Consider the following 23,666-nt stretch of genomic DNA (forward strand, 5'->3'; position numbering starts at 1 on the left):
CCTTACCCTATCTGATCATATAAAATGGGTAGATATTCTCAGGAAAAGGTGATCCTGCAGATAACCTGGCCCTCTGCTACATAGGACTTTGAAGATGATGACCAACACTTTGAATTGCATCCAGAAAGAAATTGGAAACCAGTGCAACTCTCACAACAGAGGTGTCACATGGGCAAACATAGAGCTCCCATTAGTATGCATGCTGCTGAGTGAATAAAATTTTCAACTATTTTTTTTCATAAGCCTGTATCTCAATTTTTACTTGTTAAGAATTGTTGTTGCAGGTTTTTTTTTTCTGATTTATATATTTTATAGTCATTTAATAGTAAATCAGATAATGGAAACAATTAATCAGAAAGGCATATATTTATCTTTGAAACAATCTAATGGAAAAAAGTGTTACAACTGAAATTGTTTAGAACTTTCTATTTTTCCCCCCGAATAGTATATTGGCTTTCCTTCGTATCTTATGATATTATGTATTCTTTAATTTCTAGGAGAGCTGTTACAATTTCATGTGCTGAGGACTGCGCCAGGAGCTGGCAATGTAACTGTTGACTGGGAAATTGTTGGCCATAATCTGGAACAAAACTTTGAAAATATTTCTGGCATGCTCTGTTTTTTAGAGGTAGTTATCATTTATTTGCTTCACATGTCATAATAAAAAGAAAGTGTGAATGGTTGCACTTGATTTGAGAACAGATGGCCTGGCAATTTTATTGCCTTATTTGCAATGCAAAATTATACATATCTGCTCAGATGTAAGCCATATTTAGACAAATGCAGTGGGACTTATTTCTAAGCATGTAGCACTTTTTCCCTAGCTGTTTTACAAGCACAGTAGGATTTGCTAGAATAAAATGTAATATTTGGATATTAATCTGTTATATCCTAAAACCTGCAGACTCTGCTAAATTGTGAATGTCACAGTAACTTTGTGCTGATGAGGAGCTTTCAATAATGGAATGTTCTTAGTAAGGAAGACTTCTCATAAGATGGTCGAGGCTAGTATTGCTTGTAATAAAACAACTTAGTAGATGAAAAGGTGATTTGTAGAAATGAGTTTCAATGTGTTAGAGCAGTGTTTCTCAACCTTGACAATGTTAAGGCATGTGGACTTCAACTCCCAGAATTCCACAGCCAGCAATGCTGGCTGTGGAATTCTGGGAGTTGAAGTCCACATGCCTTAAAATTGTCAAGGTTGAGAAACACTGTGTTAGAGGTAGTCCTCAACTTACAGGCACAATTGAGCCCCAAATGTGCGTTGCTAAGTGAGACATTTTTAAAGTAAGTTTTGCCCCAATTTATGATCTTTCTTGTCACAGTTGTTAAGTGGATAATTGCAGTTGTTAAGATAGTAACATGGTTGTTAAGTGAATCTGGCTTTCCCATTGACTTTGCTTGTCAGAACGTCACAATAGGTGATCATATGACCCCAGGACATACTGCAACCGTCATAAATATGAAGCAGCTGCCAAGCACATGAACTTTGATCGTCTGACCATGGGGGTGCTGCAATGGTCATAAATGTGGAAAAACAGTCATAAGTCACTTTCTTCACTACTGTTGTAACTTTGAACAATCACTAAACGAATGTAAATCGAGGACTACCTGTAAAACATTGAAACTCATTTCTACAAATCACCTTTTTATCCTAAGTCCTTTTATTACAAGCAGTATTAGCCTGGATCATCTATTATACAGTAGTTGTTAAATAATTGTCCTTTTTTTTTTTGCTTTAACTAATAGGGGGCACTAAATGCAACACTTTATGTATACCTGCTGGATGACCAGATTCCTGAAGAAAAGAAAGAATATCATATAATCCTGCATAATATTAAAACTCAAGGTATCAATCTTGTGGATAAGTATAGCAAATCAAGATTGGTTCGTACATAATGACTAGATTATTTAATATTTTGTATTCTGAAGATGAATGTATTAGTGGATAAAAACCATCAGTCTGAAATGCCATGAACATGTCTGAGTTAGTCTGTTCACAGATCCCTAGAACCATTTAATGCTTCAGTCTAACAGGAATATTGGATCAAACTGAAGTCCTATCTAAGCCAGAATATATGGTAGTCTACCAGATTTTGAGGACAATCGTTTCATGTACTTTGGGGGAAATTATGTTCAGAGACAATTTGCTTTTGATTCCAAAAATAAGATATGATGTGTGATAATCATGATAAACATAATCTTCTTTAATTTCTTTATTACTTCTTTAAAATCATTTTAAGATACAACCAACTAGTCATTTTCTTTGGCCCAATAAGTAATTATTTTATATGGGAAGGAAGAGTAGGGGTGCCATTATGCTGTCACAATCATTGTGCACAGAGAGCAGAACAATGGAACGAAAAGATTAATAGGCCATGGTTTTATGAAAAACATATTGGAGTATCTTTTGCCATATACCACCGAACATTTTTTCTATTAAATTAAAGGACACATTCCTTTGGGGAGCCATGCTTTTTAACATCATTTTCAATTTATTTTTAGGCGTCACTTCTACTGGCAGTGCTATTTTGGATCATCAAGGATATGAAGCAGTTTTGACAGTAGAGGCTAGTGATGAACCATATGGCATTCTGAATTTTGCATCTTCATCTAGAACTGTATTAGTCCAAGAGGAAAATAAGACGATTCAACTTTTCATTAACAGAGAATTTGGATCTTTAGGTCTGTAATAGAAGAATGTAGGCTCTAAAGCATATTTTTGTACATATAGCTTCATTATTATTACTTTCTTACCTGCGATGTTTCACAGTATTATGTCATAAAAGCAGAAGAAAATGCGTCAACATCCAAATAAATAAATCTGAAAATGAAAAAGTAATATATTTTCAATCTAACAGCTAAATTGATTCTGAGCAGGTATATTAGGTACCCTGTGTCCATAGTGGCTAGAGTGTGGATATTAGCACCCAACTAGCTTTCTTTTACTCAAATGCATACATAAATATACTGAAGTACACTCTATTCTCTAAGTAGTTGATTGCAGTGTTGTAAATGGCTTTTCCTTTCACCCGATAAAAGAAGTAATGGACACAATTGGGAAAGTCTTGTTTGAGAATTGAGCAAAATTTTAATTTAAACAGTGGGCTTTCTAAACTTTTACTAAAATGATAAAAATATGAGACATTTTATGGAAGGAATTTCATAATGACATAACACAGCAAAAAAGACAGTGCTTTCGGCTTATTTACAGTTCTTACCAGCCAATGCATTCTGAAACATTCACTGGCCTGCCCTAACATATAAGGAAGAAGGTAGCTAGACCTAGCTATCAGATATCTAGATATTTGCACATGTCCAAAAACTAGTATATTATACTATAATATTTATGTCTTTATGTGATCATTATGTCATAATCACTAGACTTCACTTTACTATTAAAAGAACAAAGCAGATGCAAAATATAGCAGCCATTTTTAAATGCTACACTTCAGAATAGCTGTAGTTTTCTAGGAGACTTCTGGTATTACAAATAATAACTCTGCAAACAAGAGGAACAGCAAGTTCAGAAAAATGCAAACATTTGAAAAAATACACAAAGCTGTTAAAGAAAAATCCAAGGCTTTTTTAAAAAAATAAAAAAGCATCCCAGTGGGCATGGAATACTAACCATGCTCCATGGGCATGGCTACTGAGCATGATATGATTATCAAAATCCAAGTAGGATGGACAAATAAAAGAAGCATCTTGATATAAGTCAAAGATGTATCTATAATGCTGGACAGAATCTCATTACGCTGCCCTTTCAGTTGCATGTCTCTCATCTCTGATATGCATAGATATGTGATATTATACAAATCATTCTTTGATGTTTTAATTTGTTACAAAGTATAGTTGTATTTAATTATAATTACATCTGAATTCTATATGTTTACCAGGTGTTGTCAATGTAACCTATACAACAATTTCAGAATTTCTTGGGGCATTGGCTGAACCAGGAGTTGATTATATACCTATATCAGGATCAGTTCTTTTGAAAGAAGGTGTAACAACAGCCACCATAAATATTACTATTCTAGAGGTAAATTGTAATTCTACTCAGTAAAGGGAAATAAAAGAGAGAGTTTGATTTTGATGAATGCAGGATTTAGGCCATAATTTCTAATGTTCATGGGAAAATTCTTTGCTCTATTGGTTGATGGAAAAATCCAAGAGGAACAGTTAATCACAAAAAGAGAACTTAGATTTATACAAGTGGAATAAATCTGTTTCATTACACTGGTTTCACTACCATGTGCCACATTTTATAATGTTTAAAATGAATAATGCATTGTTCCATATTTTTTTCTATTTCATTTCCTGATTACATTACTTGTAGTAAATCTTGTGGTTGGAAACAAGCCTGGCTAGTATTATATTATTTGAAAACTTGTAATATTTCATTTGACATGCATAACAGGAAAATTTTTAAGGCCTAGTAATTCCATTAGTACTGAGAATGGTAGTTACACATAGTACATAATAGATATTTTAAGTGCAAAGTTATGCTAATTTAGAAATAATTTTCAAGTGGACTATAACATGAGCATGTGTTGTGTTTTTGTTTTACAGGATGATATTCCAGAAATGCAAGAATATTTTTTTATTAATCTAACATCTGTGAAACTTGTCACATATCCTTTGACATCTTTTCCTCCCAGACTTGGTAGAAATATTACAACTTTCCTTCATGATTTCTTTATATCTCTCTATCAAATTTGTACATTTTTAAAATATTTTGTACCAATGTTAATACATATAAAAATATTTGTTATTCTCTTTAGCAAGCTTTCAAAATATGCTGTTCTAAAAAAATAAAACTAACAGAATAGACTTGTCAATGGCGGTTCATAAGTAAATTTAATTCGTCAAATTCACATAGAATAAGAATCTGTTTTTATTACTTACAATAGTAAATCTTGCTTGTTGTAGAGGAAGAGTGTGCTGATGCATGGTCCCACACTGCTGTTCTACAGTAGGAAAACTATTAAATCAACCAGTTGTTATTTATATTTAAAAATGGCATGTAAAGCATTAGCACATATCTCATTCATGTTTTCTACAAATATCAGGGTGATATAAACCCTTGGAAAAATAAGGAAAGAAAACCTCAAAATTTGCTTCAGGCCTCAAAATTGTAACTTAGAACTCCTCATCAACCTTAGGCTGGTATATTAGTTTTGGTTTTGTTCACCATTTCCAAGACATATCATATTTCCTGTTACTGGTGCTAAAACAATATATATTCTAATATTTTCAATTTGATCTTTATTTTGCATTTCTGTAGAACTGATTAGGTTAATTCACTACAAATTGAAAAATAAATAGAAAAAATGTGCCAATAGGTTTAAGATGTGTTTATGACTGATAGCACAGAGAATATTTAGGAATAGTTGGATTATATTAGAATAGTAAGTAATTATTCATTAATATTCTACTTTTTCTCAGGAGCATTTGGAGAGAATTATAGTAAATTAATATTATACATATATTAATACATAATTTATAATTTATACTTCTAAGCATTTATGTATAGATCTACAGTATTATATAAAAAATTTCTTGTTATTTTTAGATATGGATGGTTTAACAGCACAGATAATTATTGATACTAATGATGGAGCAAGAGGAGTAATAAGTTGGCAAAATACAAGGTAAGTTTAATTTTCAGTTCACTTGTTTCATTTTTTTCAATTGTTAGTTTGCTCAGCTGAAATCTTTCATGACATGAAAGTCATGAAAGGTCAGTCAAATTTAGGTCAGCTGAGTGGGAATGTAAGAAGGAGAGAAAGAAAAAACTCTTTTTTCTATTAAAGAATTTTTCAAATTTTTAGTCCATTCATGGGATAGTGGTTGTACTATCTTTCCTGGAGGCTTTACCAGCAATACAGTAACTCATTCCTTTATCACTCACATTTGGAGGACTACAGTTCATTCTATATAGAGTTGCTCTTAAAGATACAACTTGTGCATAATTCAGCCACCCCCACCCCCACCCCTTTGAATGGTAGAAGATGCTACAGCAGGATAATGCCAATCTAGTGTGAGCTTCATTAAGTACCTGTAGATTTTTTGGGTCCAATTCAAAGTGTTCCTTGTCACCTCTGAAATGCTTTGTAACTTAGATATTTCCTACTTCCAGGATAATGGCCCAAGTAGAATCCATCTGCTTGACACATGTAGACTGAGAAAGGATGCTGTAGATGACTGTACCTCAGAGATTAAAAGGGTGGGAGTCCAGATACAAGCTTTCTTGGTCATTACTCCCTCAGCCTCAACAGCTGTTCCTTTGAACTAAAATTACACCTTCCGTACTTAAATTTACTTATTGTCATTTTGAAAAGTAATAAAATATATTTTTTCCAGATTGCCTTTGCATATGGTAGATGATATGATTGTGGTAATGAATCAGGGATGCTATCTTGCTTTTGATAGATGCTTTTGCTTTTATTTTGGATGTTCATTTGTTTTAAGCCACCAAGAGCTATTTGATAAACTAGCCTATAAATATTTAAATAAAGAAATCATAGGTAACTTTTCTTTTTTTTCCCTTCAGGTTTGATGTAAATGAAGTAAATGTAAACTTAACATTAGTGATATTCCGGGACCGAGGATTGTATGGTAATGTGTCCTTATTCTTGTATGCTCAGAATCTGGAAGCATATCAGGGACTGGACTTTAATCTTTCTTCAAGGGTAAGAACAAACCATCATAGAAAACCATTTTTTTCCATAATATCAAATGGATGCTTTGTTTCAGGAAAAAGTGTAAGCAATTGTACCCTGAACATTAGAACTGTGGAAAGCTTCAAAGTTCATCCCATTTCTTCAGTAATAAGCTTTTCAATTAAAAAAAAAAAATCAGTGTGACACTTTGTTTATAAATACACTATGCACTTGCATATGTCTTTAAACTTCCAAAGAACAGTTATATGTTGGGATATGTAACTGTTTTATGTTTATTGCACATATTTTATCATTTTAAGATGACTTGTACTTTTTAAAATATTTCTGTAGATGCTTTGTAAAAGTCACAAAAATTCCATTTTTCTCTACATTTTTATGCATTGCTTTTCAGCATATTATTTAAACACATTTACAATATGTTTCATTATAGACTCTTTGTTTTGCTGATGGAGAAAGATATAAATATATTGAGGTTCAAATTTTTGATGATGAGATTCCTGAAAGAGATGAGAGATTCCAACTAATTTTAACAAATCCATCTCTTGGATTAGAATTGGGAGAAAATACAACAGGTAAAATTAATTAATTTGGAATTGGTATTTTGTTTTGTGGTTGCCTTGGATCTATTCTCAGTTACTCATGCCCAGGTCACCTCCAGAATAGATTACTATATGATAGCATGTTCTACATGTGTGCTCCTCAGTCAGAATAGGTAATACCTCTATTCTGTGAGCTGCACTATCCAGGTTCTATTCAAGGTACTGATGATGACCTATCAAGCTACCATGGCAATGTGCTAATTATTTGAGGGACCACCTTTCCCTGGTTACATCTACTCATCCAGTCAAGGCTGGCATGAGGTACATGAGGTCCTGTCCACAAAACACATCATCTGACAGGGCCCAGGAGGAGAGCCTTTTCTGTCACAGCACCTGCCCTTGAGAACATCATCCCCCGTCCCCGTCCCCCAAGGTTAGGCTGATCTTTCTGGCATTTTGGAAGGTTCTGTCCTTATGCCTGGAGACCAGTGGTGGTACTGAATCAATTAGCCAGCTGTATTGTTAGCGATTGTTGACTGCCCTCTCCTGTTAAAAATTTTAATTGTTTTATTTGGTTTTTAATGGTTTTATTTTGATTGTTTATTTCTAACTATTGTTTTCTATTTTTAAGTTTGTGAACCACTGAGAAACACATAGGTGAATTGAATGAATGAAAGCGTAAATGAATACGCCAACTTATTATTAATAACAGTGGATACTTGTGCATTATTCTTCATAGTCATAAGCAATTTACATAATTCCCTAAATTACTAATAGTTAGCAATGATTGGCTGGCAGTCTGCCATATTCTTTTCCAATTACCTATATTGTTGTGCAATTTTGGGGGGGTGAGCTGTGTTGCTAACAGGTTTCAGTTTTTTTCAGTATTGAAGTTAGGACAATATAACAGGACGATATGAAACCTTTTGACACTTTTAAAACATTCTTTTCACTTTATAGTTCTTAATGCAGAAAACTGTAGATTTCATGTTATTTAAACAAAAATAATGGGATCAGTAGAGTAAAATTTATTTATTTATTTATTAACATATTTATTATGAGAGTTTTTTCTTGTTTAATGTAGCTTTGAAATGCTGAATTTTAGTTAAGTTCTTCAGGACTATGTTTTTCAAACCTTGCAAAACAAAACTGGAGCACAAATTTTCCTTGTAGGTATTAGAGATAGAAGTCTTGATTTATTGTTATTATAATTATTTATAATCTATATAAACTTTATCTTCCACAAATTTATACTAAGAAAAATCTCAAATATATACTGTACCTGAATTTAGATACCAATATTGATAATAGTGTCATGTATTAAATTATATAGAAGTATTTCCTAATGAATGTATGTTACATATTAAGGTGATAATTTCTTTTATTATCTGTTCAAAGCGACAATTACTATTCTGGCCAATGATGACGGTCATGGAGTTTTGTCCTTCAACAATAGTGAACATTTTCTCCTAAGGGAACAGACAGCACTTCATCTAATGGAAAGTGTTGCAATACTGAATATTATCAGAGAACCTCCTCAAGGAATATTTGGAAAAGTGACTGTCCAATACATAGTGCAAGAGATAAATTCTTCTGAAGCATCAGTAGATTTGACTCCATCACAGGGTTATATTGTTCTAGAAGAGGGAATAAGAGTCAAGGTAACATACAACAAGTAGTTTCTACAAAATGTAAAAAAAAATATTGTTTATTTAAGAAATAAAATACATAAATTGGTTTACAGCAATAAACATATATTACATGTACATTGTACTACTTGCCTTAAGAAGTAATTTACAAATTGCACAGGATGATTGTATTGATTTGGATTGTAGGCAGAAGAGATTTAGATATTCAAATGTTTTGCCCTTTCAAAAACAAAGGTTTTTTAGCTGACATCGCAGTACATGTTTATTTGGAAATATTTATTTCAATATCAATTATTTTTGAAAATACATACATTTTATTGGACGTCTTATTTGGCAAGTTCTGATGAGTTACTACAAATAGATGGAAAATATGATATTTATGTGCTTCTGTTTCAGAATAATAGTGCTTATTAAGAATATTTGTAATTACTCATGAGTTGTGAAATTATTGTAGTGTTTCATTGTTGATTATAGTTGATACAAGATTTTGATACTTGATTTTAAATATAATATTTTAAAGAATAAAAAATTTATTTTAGGTTATAACATAATGTAAATTTCAATATGGGGTCCTTGGTGTTCTCTGAGCTTGGTTGTTTTTGTTGCAGACATTTCATTGCCCAACCTAGGTAACATCATCAGTGCATGATGATGTCATCTGGTTTGGGTAATGAAGCATCTACAAGAAAACAACCAAACTCAGAGAGCACCAAGGACCAATCATTTCAACCCTGAGCTACAAATATTCTTATTTATTGGTAAATTTCAATGCTTTTAAATACATATTTTCTCATTGTTCCATCAGTATATTGTGTCCAGTTTTTAACCAATTTTATCCTACTGTCTTTCACATGTTCTTCTTGTTCGTCCATTTCAAATTTCAATAAAAGTTTTAGTAATTTTAGGAATTACATTTTCATCATTTGTACATAGTTCATATTCTGCCTTTTGCTGCTCAGTTCCAAATGCCCTATTATCTACCTTACATCTTTCTCTTAACTATGCATATGAAAACCATTGAAAACTAAATCCCAATTGACAACTAAATCCCTATGCAGCCAATTGCTTTTTTGATTTCATTTTATATTCACTATGTTTTTGTTAAACAACTCTTGATAAGTTAACGATTTTTCTTTACCTGCTGTTTTTCCCCCTGATGTATTAATAAGTTAAAGGGATATACAAATAATAAATTAATGGAATGACCTGGATATTTTTTTTCTCATATTGGATTTACAAAAGAGGTTTGTGAAAGCTTTGAAAAAAATTGTGACAAAAAAATCAAAAGACATCAAGTTATTGGAAGTAATTTTTTTATATATTTATTTTTATTTTTTATTAGTTTTTATTTTTGTAATAAATTGTCCCCAACAATGACACTTTCTTCCATCCTAACATGTCCTTCTTGATTTCATTCCATGTCTTAATGTAATTATACTGGTATCCAAGATTTTGATACTAATATATTGCTTTTTATTCAGAATCTGCATATTAGTGCCATCCTGGATACTGAACCAGAAATGGATGAACATTTCATCGTTACACTGTTCAATCCAACTGGTGGAGCCAGATTGGGTGCAAGAACAGAAACACTGATCACAGTGTTGCAAAATCAAGCCCCTTTGGGACTTTTCAATATCTTTCCAGTTACAGAAAGGTAAATTTTGTGTTAGGTCAGAAATTAATTTGATATATATAAAAGTTAATGTACTTCAGTCTTCTTAAATTTCTTGATATTTATATTATAACACAGAAAAAGGCAAATGTCAGAATTACAGATATCAGAAAAATGTCATAAAGAAGATAAATAGCAACCAAAAATGTTGATAGTAATTTTTTCATTGCTTATTATCAATATATTTTAATGGGAGAGAGTATACAAATATTTTAAATACATACATTAAATAATAGTTATACATTTAAATGCTTCTATATATTGACCATCTTTTCCTTAACAGTAGGCATTTGGAGATTTCATTAATATTTTCTAGCTTCAGTTTTATTCCTGGTCTAATCTGTTTTATTGTTGATGGAATATGGTGCTGTGCCAGTTCTATTAAAATAAATCTGTGTACTTCTCTGTTTTGCTTTCCTTGGATCCCATGGGAAAGATAAGCAGCCCAAACTAGAAATGTGCAAAACCATTCTGAAGGTTGCCTTGTGCTGCAAACAAAGCAAAGTACTTCTCAAGAGTGCTGAAATGCCAGGTCTTCTAAATGGCTTAACTGATTTTGAGGCTCCCACTTGAACTGACTCTGTATGAATGCACAGGGTAACATAGCTTTTAGGATGACATAATCAGTACAGGGACAGTCCTGGAAGAACTATCTGGGCACATGCATGGCCAGAGACAAAGTTGTGAGGCCCTTGAATTGGCCTGCCTCCATCAGTGCTCCACTCAGTTGACAAAACACTCTCCAGATGTTTTTGCACAATCTGTTCCGCATTCACCCAAGCCAGTGACATTTATTTCTAAGTAAATATGTACAGTGGTATCTTTTGAATAGACCATTAAAATTTTAAAGAACCACAGGTTGCATTTCTAAATATGTTGTTCTGATTTATAGAATATTTACATTATCTACTCTATTATGAAAATGTCTGCTATTTTAATATCAGAATATGTTAGATTTTACATGTGCTGAAAAATAGCTTATTTACAATCAGTATGCCAATAGAACATCTTCCTTGTATGTTTATTTTATCATTTACCTAGTTGTATAGCACTTAGAGAAATGAATCTGAAAAAGGATCACTATTTATATACTTTGTTAAATCTTCCATAATTCTTAGGACAAATTCTGTTATAGTTGAGGAAGCAAACACTACAGTTTATTTGAAAATATCTCGGAGCAATGGACTCAATACATCAGTGAGTGTGGAATGGGAAACACGTCCTGATTCTGCATTTGGGATAAGTAAGTCAATTCATGGGTTTTGGTAGGTTATAGAGGATAGCTTTTTATAACTCATGTATTGTAACTTGGTCTATTCAATCACAGAGAACTAATGCCCCTTCCATAGACAATGACTGTATCCATCCAAGGTTGGCTTTGTGCCTTTTTGTGCCTTATATATGTTTTGGGATTCTGTGTTGATCTCATAGCATCCCAAAACATATATAAGCCTTGGAAGCCACTGGGTTAGCTTTCCCTCTAGAAAAAAATCCAAGAAGTCTGTGCTGTTTTCCCCCCTCTTGTGCTGTAAATCAAGCAGTTTCCCATTGGAAGTGTCCATTTGGTTCCCTTAATTTCGTTTTACCTGATCCCTTTCTTCTCCATAATGTGACTTCTTAAGGGTTTTTTTCTTTCCTTCCTTTTTTTTGTAGTTACAATATGATCAGGGAAGAACAAGGATAGGTGCCAGTTGTTTCTTGTTTTGGTATTCTCCCTATGGACAACTGGAGTAAAATTTTCAATGGGAAGGTACAGCAGTAAGAAGCTAGTGGTTTTGTAGGATTGTCCTGAATTGTTCCCAAGGTTCTGGAATGGTTTGATAAGCAGCTGCCTATAGACTTGATCCTATTTGCCCCTTTTCTTCTCGGTAATGCAATTTTAACAGCTCATGGTCATTTGGGATGAAGCCATTGGTCAGCTATCAATATACACTTTCTTTGTTTTATGCCAATATGTGTTGTTAATAGCATTCATTTTCTTTTAACTGCAGAGGGTGGGTTAACTGTACTTGCCGTTTTACAAAGTTTTGAGGAAGAATCAATATCTAGCTGGTGTTTCTTTATGGAAGGAGACTTTTTATATGGTTTATTGTTGAGAACAAAGCCAGCTGCAAAGTCTTCAATATATCAGTGGCGTGGAGTTTTTGTTCCTGTTGAGGTAAATACTGTAAAAAATTAAACTGATATCTAAGAATATTGGATTGTTACTTTGACCCACAATGTACAAATTGAACCCTTTTTCATACCTTCTCCCTGCCTTGTTTCACGCTATGTGATACACAGATAGACCTTGTTTAAAAGCCACAATTGGAACCAGCAATTCAGTTATTAGGTGAAATGGTTGCTAATTGAAACCATGGCCATGTTTATGCTCTTCAGCTTTCCTTTGCTTTACAGACTTGCTTTACACTTGCAAATGTGAGGGTTGATTGTAAAGTTATTTTTTCATCACCATCATAACTTTGAACAGTTGCTAATTGAGGAATCACTAAAGGAGGGCTACCTATAAATCTCATTTCAATAGAGAGAAATGTTAAAAAAATATTTTGTCTTAAAATAATTCATGGATTTTATTAATTGAATAGTAAAAAAAAGCTATTGATTTTACTTTTTTGCTTAGGAATTCAGTATTGAGAATCCTCAACATTGTATTGCATTTCAAATCAATGGTTCCTCCTATTTAATAATTACTCATGGTGGAATAAAAGAACATAGACCTTCTAACAACACTGTGTTCTTGTTTACCTCTGGATTTCAGCTGCTAGAGGTAATATTGTTTCATTATCCAAACTTCCTTTCAACTTTTTTACAACTCACATACTTGAATTGAAAATTCTTCTCCCTGATAATATCAAAGATAGCAATATCAGAAAAATTATAAATACTTGTTTGCAAACCGTAGTTCAGTATGCATGAGTTGAGCATCTGTTTGAGGGAAGCTAAATACCTTTTGTGCACAATTAACTGAATGCTAGAATTTCTTCAAAAAAATATAAGATGAATTTAGTCCTAGGGGAAAAATAACCTTGTTCTGCAAAAACTTCCAAAAAGTACAAATATTTTCTCAGTCTGGAGTGGCAATAGTGTAACAAAGTTATTTCAATCTTAGAACCAGTGAGTAGGTTTAGTGAAAAGCCAGAAGGCAGAAGACCTAAAGTGTTCTCACTAATTAGTTTCAGAAAAACTGTAGAAATATGCCTGAGGTTCGCTCTGCAAAACCCAACCTTAGATAGCATTCTAAAGTGTGAAAAAACACTTTAGAATGCTATCTAGAAATAATAAACAAAAAGACTAAAGTGTTAAGTATGCTTGTGAATTTGACAGTAAGATGAGGAATGAATGTGACAGTGGAAATAACAAGAGGGGGATTAGATATTTAAGTGATTGAGAATTTATTTATTATACTTCATCTTTCATAACCACCCATCTCCTTCAGAGTTGGAATTCATTTTCAGATAAGCCAGTGCTATATAAAAATACAGAGTGCATTTTAATCATGATGGCATCAGACTAGTCTTGTGTAATATCGAAAGTATCACAGAACAGCTTTTAAAGTAATTCCAAGGGAAAAGACAAAGGATGCAAGGAACCTAATTTTTGGAAGAATCAGGCGACAAGAATGAATATTTTTATAACTGTTCAGAGGGGGGATATATACTTGTGGGAAATGAATATAGTCAGTCAAAAAAGACCACAAGATCACAAAAATAAAGCTCCAAGTCATAGAAAACCTAAGAGCAAGAGAAATTGTGTATTGATGATGCTCAGTGTGAGGCANGTGAGGCATAAAGTTAGCAAGGCAGGAAATAAGGAACCAGGCCAGGTATCATCAACAGACCAGCATGGGAAGCTGGAAGTGCAAGAAAACAAAAGGGCAGTACAAATTAATTTAGAACTTAAATCTTCAGACATAAGATTCTATACCTAGATTTTTAAACCATGTCCTCATAAACACGTAATTGGGATACTTTCATCATCATCGAGTCAGCTTGATATCCATCATAAATCACTTAACTATCCAAGATTCATTCGTAAATGTTATGTAAGTTACGGATTATGTCTATTATCTCGGAGATTAATTACCATTCCTATAATGCAGCTCCTAACACTTATAAGGAAATACTAAAAAGCTCAGAGACAAATTTGGAAGTTATAGTGCTCGATGTTAAGATGTTCATTTTATTTACATAATTTTGCCATAAGCTGCATTGCTATAATAAAACAAGTGAAATATATTTTAAAGGTTGTATTAGATACATGTTATTGTATTTCCTTTTCTTTCTTTCAGGTACAGTCTATAGTGGTGCCAGCCACCAGTGATATAAAATATTTCAATTTGAACCAAAGCCATTATTTGATTATTGCAAGTTGTAGACCAGAATCCAAGTCTACCCAGGTTAGGAGTATCTTCATTTTATTTCCTGTACTGGCCTTGTTTGTATATTCACCTAGTAACATATTATCTAGTAACATGTTCAGAATCTACACAGGCTTGTGAATTCTTTAAGGGTATGCATACAAATCAGGCAGCAAATTCAGACGTATATATTTGAATCATATGATCACCGGAAATATTTGAAATTTAGACTTTTTTCTACTGTTATGTTTCTATTGCACATTAATAAATGCAACTTGAATACCACCTACATAAATATGTACCTGGCTGTTTCTACATCCTTCTTCAGGATGTGTGTTTGCATTCATATCTGCAAATTACTGTTTTGTGTTCAAAATGATGATTACTGATTAATCAGCTGAAGTGATAAGCAATTATTGGTAAGAAACCTTTCTCAGTTGGAGCTCTGCTTTAAATATGTTCCTAACCTGCAATGCTTCTTATTACTCTGGCTGACCATACATCCCATTTCTGGATGGATCTTGCACTTGATGCCCACATTATTGAGTACCATATCTATATTACAGCATATAAAGCTTTAATTCAAGTTCCAATTCCCCTGTGACAATGAAGACTCCAAACCTTTCTACCATTCTGCATACAATATGCCTCTCTCCAGTGGTGATGCTTCCTCTTCAGCAAGATCTATCCAGTTAATACTCAAATGTGCAAAGTAAAATACATGGCTGTCAATGTAAGCTCTTCAAGATTGTTGTAGAACTTGAGGAGAGAAGTCACATAGTGATGTCAATGGTGATGTTTTATGGACTAGAAAGGAAACAAAAGAGTTTATTATCTTAGCACATATACATGTTGCATAAGTTTCAGGAAAAAGTGCTTTTCAGCCTGGATTATTTTGAAAAACTTCAGTCAATCAATTAATCAATTATATTTACAGATAAAAGGCCGCAATGTTAACACCTTCAGAATTATCTTTGTTTTTGAGGTGCAATAAAAATTCTGGTGGTGTTAATGGTGCTCTTGTTGTCATGCATCAGAAGCAGCTCAGAACTGCTCTCCTCCATAACCTCCTGCATGCTGTTGACATTGCTGCTCTGGCTGCCCATGCTCACAAACATGCTGGGCATTGAATGATTGCTGCCCAGACTGTCCATCTTCCTAGTCAGGTTTGTCCCATGCTCACTGTCCTCTTCCTCTTCCTGAGAATCATTCAGAGGGCCATTGTGGACCTACTGGAAAAGGATTTTTTTTCATTTTCTGATACTGAAGGTTATCCAACTCTCGGACCACATCCTGGGTTCTCTGAATTAAGTCTATGGGGAATCAGTGTGGACGTTCACATCGTACAAATTATGCCTCAAAAGTTCTGATGATAATGGACGCTCCTGAGGTATTTTCTGCAGCAGTAATCAACAAATCTTTTAAAACAGTCTGTCCACTCATTTGACTGTAGCATGGGGAATCATTCTGGGCTATGTAATATAAGGCACTCATAGCATTCATATTAAAGAGAGGAGGTTTCCACTCCACTAACTCGATGCAGGTAATTCCAAGAGACCCACATCGACCTTCCCGTCATACTGTCCATCATCCATAGCCAAGATTACTTCCGGAGCCATCCAGTAATGGGTTCCCACGAAAGAATTGGCAGGAGAGGCTATAGACGCAGATTCGAAGTCCGCAAGTTTCACTTCACCCGGTTCCGTTAGGAGAATATTTCCTGCCTTAATATCCCTGTGAATTTTATAATGTGAATGAAGATATACCAGTCCTTGCAAGGCACCATCAATAATGGCAGCAATCTCTACTTCCTGAAGCGGCTTTTTATGTACTTCCAACAGATCTGAAGCGGATCCCAGGCAGTATTCCATCACTAGCCAGGCAGTATGTTCTTTCAAATAGCATCCTTTATATTCTATGGTGTTCGGGTGCTTCAGCTGTTGCAAAAACCTGACTTCTTTGATAATATCCTGCCATTTCTCATTAGTTTGTTTTCCACTGTAAGGCATCTTCTTGATTGCCACCACTTTGTTAGTGCGGGCATTGGTGGCAAAATAAACTGCCCCAAAACTCCCATGTCCAATTTCATGTAAACCCACAAACAGCTCCTGAGGATCATTTTTGTAGAAGAGCTTGGTGATGTCAGGGTCCTTCGGCACCCCTTTCAGCATGTTGGAGAAAATTATGACCTCGCCCCCACTTCAAAATACAAGATGGCTTCTTCCTTCATTGATGATGGGATTTCCAGATGGTTTCAGAACAATGGAAGAATGGTTGCTGAAGATGATAGAACTGGCAGGGATGACAAAAATTGACTTGATTAGAGAAAGACCAACAACTTCATTTAACAGGGACTGGAAACCTCTTATGGACTGCTGGACAATTATGGCATTAACCATAGTCTATGGCTCAAATGCATTTTGACAAAACATGATTTTTCTTTTGGAGTTCCTGTTGGCTCTCTGTTTGCTGATTTTCTGACCCATCTGCGGCTGTGAAAAGTTCCTGGCCAGCTTCAAGTGAGCCCTGCCGCTGTCCGCGCCAGAAACACAGCTGCTCGCTCGCCAGGCGCACCAATGTTCTTGAGCTTACTTTTCAGCTGAAGGTAATTGAGAATTCTGTTGCTCCTAACAGCCCTGTTTTCCTTTTCTGAAAAAAGACCCATGGTGAGAGGTCCCTTGGGATATGTTCTTTTCAAATTTAACTGGTCTGTAAGCTTGCAGACTGCCAGAGATAATGATATAATGTAAAACAAAGCATTCACACACTTACCTTGACCAACCCAGTAATGTAATAGGTGTAGGAGTGTCAATAGCAATTTTATTAAAAAATATGATGATCATCTTTTCCTTCAAAAGGAATTTTTTTTAAAGAGAATTATGTAAAATTACTACTACTACTACTACTTTTGCTCTTCCTATGAATAATTCCTATGGCTGTTTATTTACTGTATATATATAAAATGAACAAGAAATATATTCTAGTTTTTCATATTCCATACCAGGTATCATATTTAGGACAAAAGATATTTTAACATATTTGATTTCTTCCAATTTTAGTTATAATTAGAGCTCTTTTGCATTTTACAGATTTTCCACTGGAATAATGGCATCTTCATATTCCATAATCAACTCTCTGTGAATGGAGTTTTGAGTCTGGATCTTTTCCCTAGGGGAAGTACAACTTACCTAGTCATTGTCCCTTGTGAATCCACACATACACCTCTTTTATTCAAGTGGTCAGATAATGATTTTATAAGGTTTCAAGAAGTGCCAATCAATGGAATAACACAAGTCCAAGCTATCATTTCTGGATCTGACGTCTACCTAATTTTTGCAAAAGGTACTCATATTTGATAGAATTACATTAAGTGTGGAAACTGAAGCAAGAAAAAACCTTTAATGATTTTTATAATTAAAAAGTTACTTTGTTTAATGATGATCTATTGATATATACTTACTATATAACATTGTAAAAAGGCCAACTATGTAAAATTGATAATATATACTGGGGGGATTGTGCTAGTTGTTTTTTCCTTTTATTTCATAATTAGTCAATAGTTTTTTCTGATATTACGGACATAAGAGAAAATCATTTATAATGAATAAATAAAGGAAACACAGTTCTAGTTCTATCATCCATAGTGTTTCCTAAAATGAACTATTTTATTAGATGTTATTATTTATTGATTATTACATTAATTATAAATACCCATATTCATAGAAAGCTGTCTGATTTTACTCTCCATAGAGCTCAACAGTACATGTGAAATTTTTGTCTGGGAGACAGGGCAATTTTCCTTCAGATATTTTCAGTCCATTTCCGTCAGAGCAGTAAATGCAATCCATACTTTTTCCCCACCTTCTGGTTTAGGTAAGTATGATAATTATCTTTAACACTGCATTAATTCACACATGATTCTCCCCCCCCCCCTTTCCCAAGATATAATTTTCCTGTAGAAGAAATCACTGTATATACACCATCATTCTTACAACCCAAGCTTCCTGGGAGATAGCAAATAAACTTCAGAACAGTTTTCAACATGTATCTGAATCATAGGTTCATAACTGCAGATTTATAGTAGACGAAATTACTTATTTTTGCCACAGCAAAATTACGAACCTTTGCAGCCTCAGGAATGTCTTGGGCTTGCTAGGGGAATAAAGATTTTTGTGGCTGACTGGCAGACAAAATTAGAACATGCTGCAAAGTGCAAACATTTCTTCCCTCCTTTAGGAACGCTTTGCACAGCTGCTTGCACAAGTCGTTCCCTGATTGTCTAAATGTGGCTGTGCACACACAATCATTTTGCTATATTTGTGATAGCAGCAAAAGTGTTGTCTAGATGTATACATACTCATGAATATGAATGTTGTAAGCAATGCTGAGCTTCCAGAGGACATGGTTGCTTCAAAGACCGATATTTATTCATTTCAGTGCCCTTTGCAGAGCACCCTTTTAAGCACTTTGTACATCTTTAAAACAGAAGTACTAAGTAAATGCAAAATGCAGCTTGAACAAAATAATTTTTTTAAAAAAAAATAGCATAAAATTTTAACATTTTTCTCTAACCTTCTTATCTTCTTTGATTTTTAATGCAGTGCATGTGCTGTTTGCTAGCAAAGATAAATCAGATCTGTATTCCTGGAACTCCAAAATGAATCGGTTTTCTCCAATGCTAGAAGCTCCTTCTGCCAATCATATTTCCAGTTTCAATGTAAAGTCTCTTAATTCTAACAAAAGTTTCATTGTTATGACTGGAGATTCCTATTCCTATGTTTACGAGCTAACTGCAATTTCAAATCAATCAGATTTTATACCTAGGTATGATTTCATTTTTTACATTGACTATGAATGCATTATTACTTTTGTTAGTTACAGTTTATAAAACGTTACAGCCATCATACTATTGTTTTTTCTTTTTGCTGTAAAGATTTGAGTTCCTAATATAATTCCTTCCATGTTCTGAATCTTTCACTTTCTAGTGAAAATTCTACAGTGAGAAAGTGATAGTCAAATCAACAACTAAAGTCACCATCTTGGAATTGTTCAGAAATACAGGAAGGAGTACTGTCAAAGATTATAAACAAAAAATGACCAAATTAAAGAATATAGTAGCCCGGAAAGCTGATAAAAGTCTGCTGGCTAGTTTTTGATTGATTGATTGATTGATTGATTGATTGATTGATTGATGAGAAATATTTCCTTTGGGATAAAACCGGATAAAGTCTAAAAACAATGAGATTGGTCTAATCTAAATGGAATGCAGTATATGTTACTTGTTTAAAATATGTATTAGGTGATCTACCTGAAAATGAAATAGCCTGCTAGAGTAATACGGAGACAGAGAGCTTCCACTCCGCAACTGCTCCATGATAGTATATTCAAAATCTGCTTCAGTGTGTAGAATGATATTCCAAAACAGACTATAAAAACTTCAGGATTTTACAGATAGAATAGAATAGAATAGAATAGAATAGAATAGAATAGAATAGAATAGAAGGGACCTTGGAGGTCTTCTAGTCTAGCCCCCTGCTCAAGCAGGAGAACCTATATCATCTCAGACAGGCGAATGTCTAGTCTTTTCTTAAAAATCTCCACTGATTATTATTATTAGTCTATATAAACATAAGTCTACTTGCTTATTTTTGAATTGGCCTCATATGTTTCCTGTAACACTTAAGTAAATAGCAACAACAAATTAATAACTGATAGAAACTTTCTTTAAAGTGCCTAAAATATATTTTTTTCTATATCAAAACTGATTTTACTTTGTCTCAGAAGAACAATCGTTTAATTATAAATATGCTGTACATCTGTGTTTTTATGCTAGTTCAGATGAACTGATATTTGAACCAGGAGATGAAGAAATTGTGATAGCAATCAATATTTTTGATGACACAGTCCCAGAGGAAGAAGAATCTTTTAGAGTATGGCTGAAAAATCCAAAAGGTGGTGCAGAAATAGGTCCTAATGGTTATGTGACCATAGTGATACCCTCTAATGATGATGCTCATGGAGTTGTTGCATTTGCCCAGGTAAAATTGAAATATTAAATTAAGTATGCTTAATAATAGGCTCCTGTTAGCATACAGTATATGGAATGTATTCATATTTATAATATTGTAAAACACAACACTGGAATCATAAATAGCTGTCTTAGTAACATATCTCATCATATTATTCATTCATCTTTGGATAACCAGATGGATGGATGGTTTATAAAAGTAACAATAAATAAAAATAAAATAATTAAAAATGCATGGGAACCTGCAATTCCCTCATGTAATATTGGTTTTATTGTGAATTCTATTGTGATGGCTTATAAAATTAAGAAAATGTATTATTTTACTAATCAGATTTATATCCAAGCTTCCCAAAGGCAATTTAGTAGTTTACACTGATGACAATATATAATAATACTGCATGGTTAAGTTAGTCTGAGAGATCACTGGTTCAAGAATACCTGAATCCAAGGTCTTAAATCCAAGTCCAGTAATCTATTTGCTACCACATAATGGTGTCATGATGGGTGTGAAAATCTTTATAAAAACTGGTCTAACTTATTTTTTAAGTGGTTTATTTCTATTGAGAAATTAAATATAGGGAACTCAGTTTCTTCACTAGCCCCATTTCAGTCATACTAATTTTCTCTGCTGTAGAAGGTTGTCAAAATGGGAACCAACATTTCTCAGACCAGATAGAACTTTTAAGTAAATATTGATAAGAAATTTCCCAATCTTAAGGCTGGGAAAATTTTAATAGAGATAGGCAGCTGGGGTTAATTTCACAATTTTGCAGTAGGTAGATCTGTATGCATATGGAGAAAGGAAAAAAAAGTACTATCTATTGTGGAATAGATCACATCTTTGTAAGTGGATTTCTGAGTATGGGTTAAATGTCTGAGGAGTAAAGAGATATTGCTATGCCTAAAGTAAAGCTTTACTACTTCTGCTAAAGTAAAATCTGAGTGTCACACCTTTTCAGTTTAAATTATGATTTTAGCTATTTTATACATTTTTGAATATATGTCTATTCCTTTTTTGTTAGTGTTTAAAAAGCAGAAAAACCAAGATATATGCATGTTAAACTATGTATTATTTTTCATCATTGGTATATTTTTAGAATTCTTTATTTAAACAAGTAGAAGAAATGGAACAGGATACCTTGATCACCTTGAACATTGAGCGCTTAATAAGTACATTTGGACAAGTTATAGTACACTGGGAAGCTAGCGGGAGTATTCATGACATATTTCCAACTTCAGGAGTGGTATGTATTTTGCCAAAATTTTAGCTATAAAAACAGCAAGTTGTTTAATTGCTAATGTATTACTGATCTAATAAGAATCAAATTGGCTAATATTAATTTAAAAGTTTTCTTCCCTCAAATTGTCTAATTTCTTGATCTAAAAATTCAAAATCATTTTGACTTATGGAAAGAAACATTTCTTTCTTGCTTTTCATGTGGCATTCTTCATGGTCCTTAGATAACTTTTTATCTAATTATCTAATTTTCTTAAACAAAAAGAAAAAATGAAATTAAGAAAATTAAAATGTAAAACAAACTAGTATTTTTTTTATCATAATCATGATAGTAATGTTGTTTAATATTCTTAAATCAATGCAATAAGGCTGTTAAGCTAACTATATGGTCGTTAAGTGAACCCATTCTCCTGAATGGGTGTCTTTTGTCAGAAAATGGCAAAAAACATCTAAACTGATTGTAAATGCAAGCCAGTTATCAAGCACCCAAAATGCAATCATGTGACCACAAGGAGGGTGCACCAGTTGCAAATTCAAGGATAGGTCTTGAGTAGCTTTTGGGGGGTTAGTTGTAATTTTGTATGGTCACTAAGCGAGGTTGTATATACATTTTGAATTTCCTTTAGTTGAAGAAAGGGCTTTCTGTGTGATGTCACTTCAGTCTTTCCTAGGGAAAGAAAGTTGTGTTATACACTATTTTTTAGAAAACCAGTATCAATACCATATTTGATGGAATAAATAAAATATAAATTTATGCATACTGATACAAAACACTTCAGTGTGACATTGCTACATAAATATTGCTACATAAAACAATGCTGTTTATGAGTACCTGCAGGAAACTCTATTGCATATAATTGCACTTATTTCTTTATAAGCATCATGGATTGATTGTATAGAAAATGTGCTGAAGTGGATCAAATTTAATAAATCCAAAATTGAGTGCCACTCAGATAATACAAATTATACAATAGGACTTTCTTATTTGTGTACACTCAATGAAAATTCACTCATGAGTAGGAACACACCTTTTGAACAATATGAGATTGGGTATAAAATGGCAAGGGATGACTTTTTAGGAAATACCCAGATTTATTTTCTAAACTGAAAATTTCAGTATTCTGTTAGGATGAAGAGGTTGTGTTTACTTTAGAAAAAAAATCTAAAGTCTCATAAAGGTCCACTTATAAGTACTCAAGGTTATAGAGAGTTGCCATTGCAAAGGATTATTGCAGGAAAAAGGTGTGTTTTTTATTCTAAGTTTATGCAACTTAGAATTCTAATACAAAAAGCAAAATAAACTTTGTTAGACACAAGAAAAATCCAAAGTCATATTAGCATACCCTTCCCTTCCAACAATATTAAGTTTCTATATGGTAAACATGGCAAAAGATGTATATTTAAGCCATGGAATTTGCAATAATCTTAATAGGAAATACAGGAATAAACTGCAGATATTAAAATCTCCTCTTCCTAAAATTGGGTGAGATATACC

General features: G+C 33.3%; 1 protein-coding gene across 1 annotated transcript in view; it reads left to right on the top strand.

Moving 5' to 3' along the window:
- Positions 1-23,666, top strand: part of LOC107294753 (adhesion G-protein coupled receptor V1-like) — a gene marked incomplete at its 5' end in the record, with an annotated part of 172,964 nt that overhangs the window by 15,893 nt on the left and 133,405 nt on the right. The window contains 19 exon segments of the mRNA XM_015824010.1: positions 498-628; positions 1,750-1,849; positions 2,506-2,685; positions 3,900-4,042; positions 4,573-4,666; positions 5,576-5,654; positions 6,557-6,695; positions 7,117-7,258; positions 8,624-8,886; positions 10,356-10,531; positions 11,668-11,792; positions 12,541-12,707; positions 13,170-13,316; positions 14,838-14,945; positions 17,996-18,276; positions 18,667-18,779; positions 19,508-19,730; positions 20,740-20,944; positions 22,032-22,178. Of these exon segments, the coding sequence (XP_015679496.1) occupies positions 498-628; positions 1,750-1,849; positions 2,506-2,685; positions 3,900-4,042; positions 4,573-4,666; positions 5,576-5,654; positions 6,557-6,695; positions 7,117-7,258; positions 8,624-8,886; positions 10,356-10,531; positions 11,668-11,792; positions 12,541-12,707; positions 13,170-13,316; positions 14,838-14,945; positions 17,996-18,276; positions 18,667-18,779; positions 19,508-19,730; positions 20,740-20,944; positions 22,032-22,178 (2,963 nt within the window).

This window comes from Protobothrops mucrosquamatus, unplaced genomic scaffold (assembly GCF_001527695.2).
Source record: "Protobothrops mucrosquamatus isolate PMUCROS unplaced genomic scaffold, P.Mucros_1.0 scaffold2076, whole genome shotgun sequence".
Taxonomy (NCBI): domain Eukaryota; kingdom Metazoa; phylum Chordata; class Lepidosauria; order Squamata; family Viperidae; genus Protobothrops; species Protobothrops mucrosquamatus.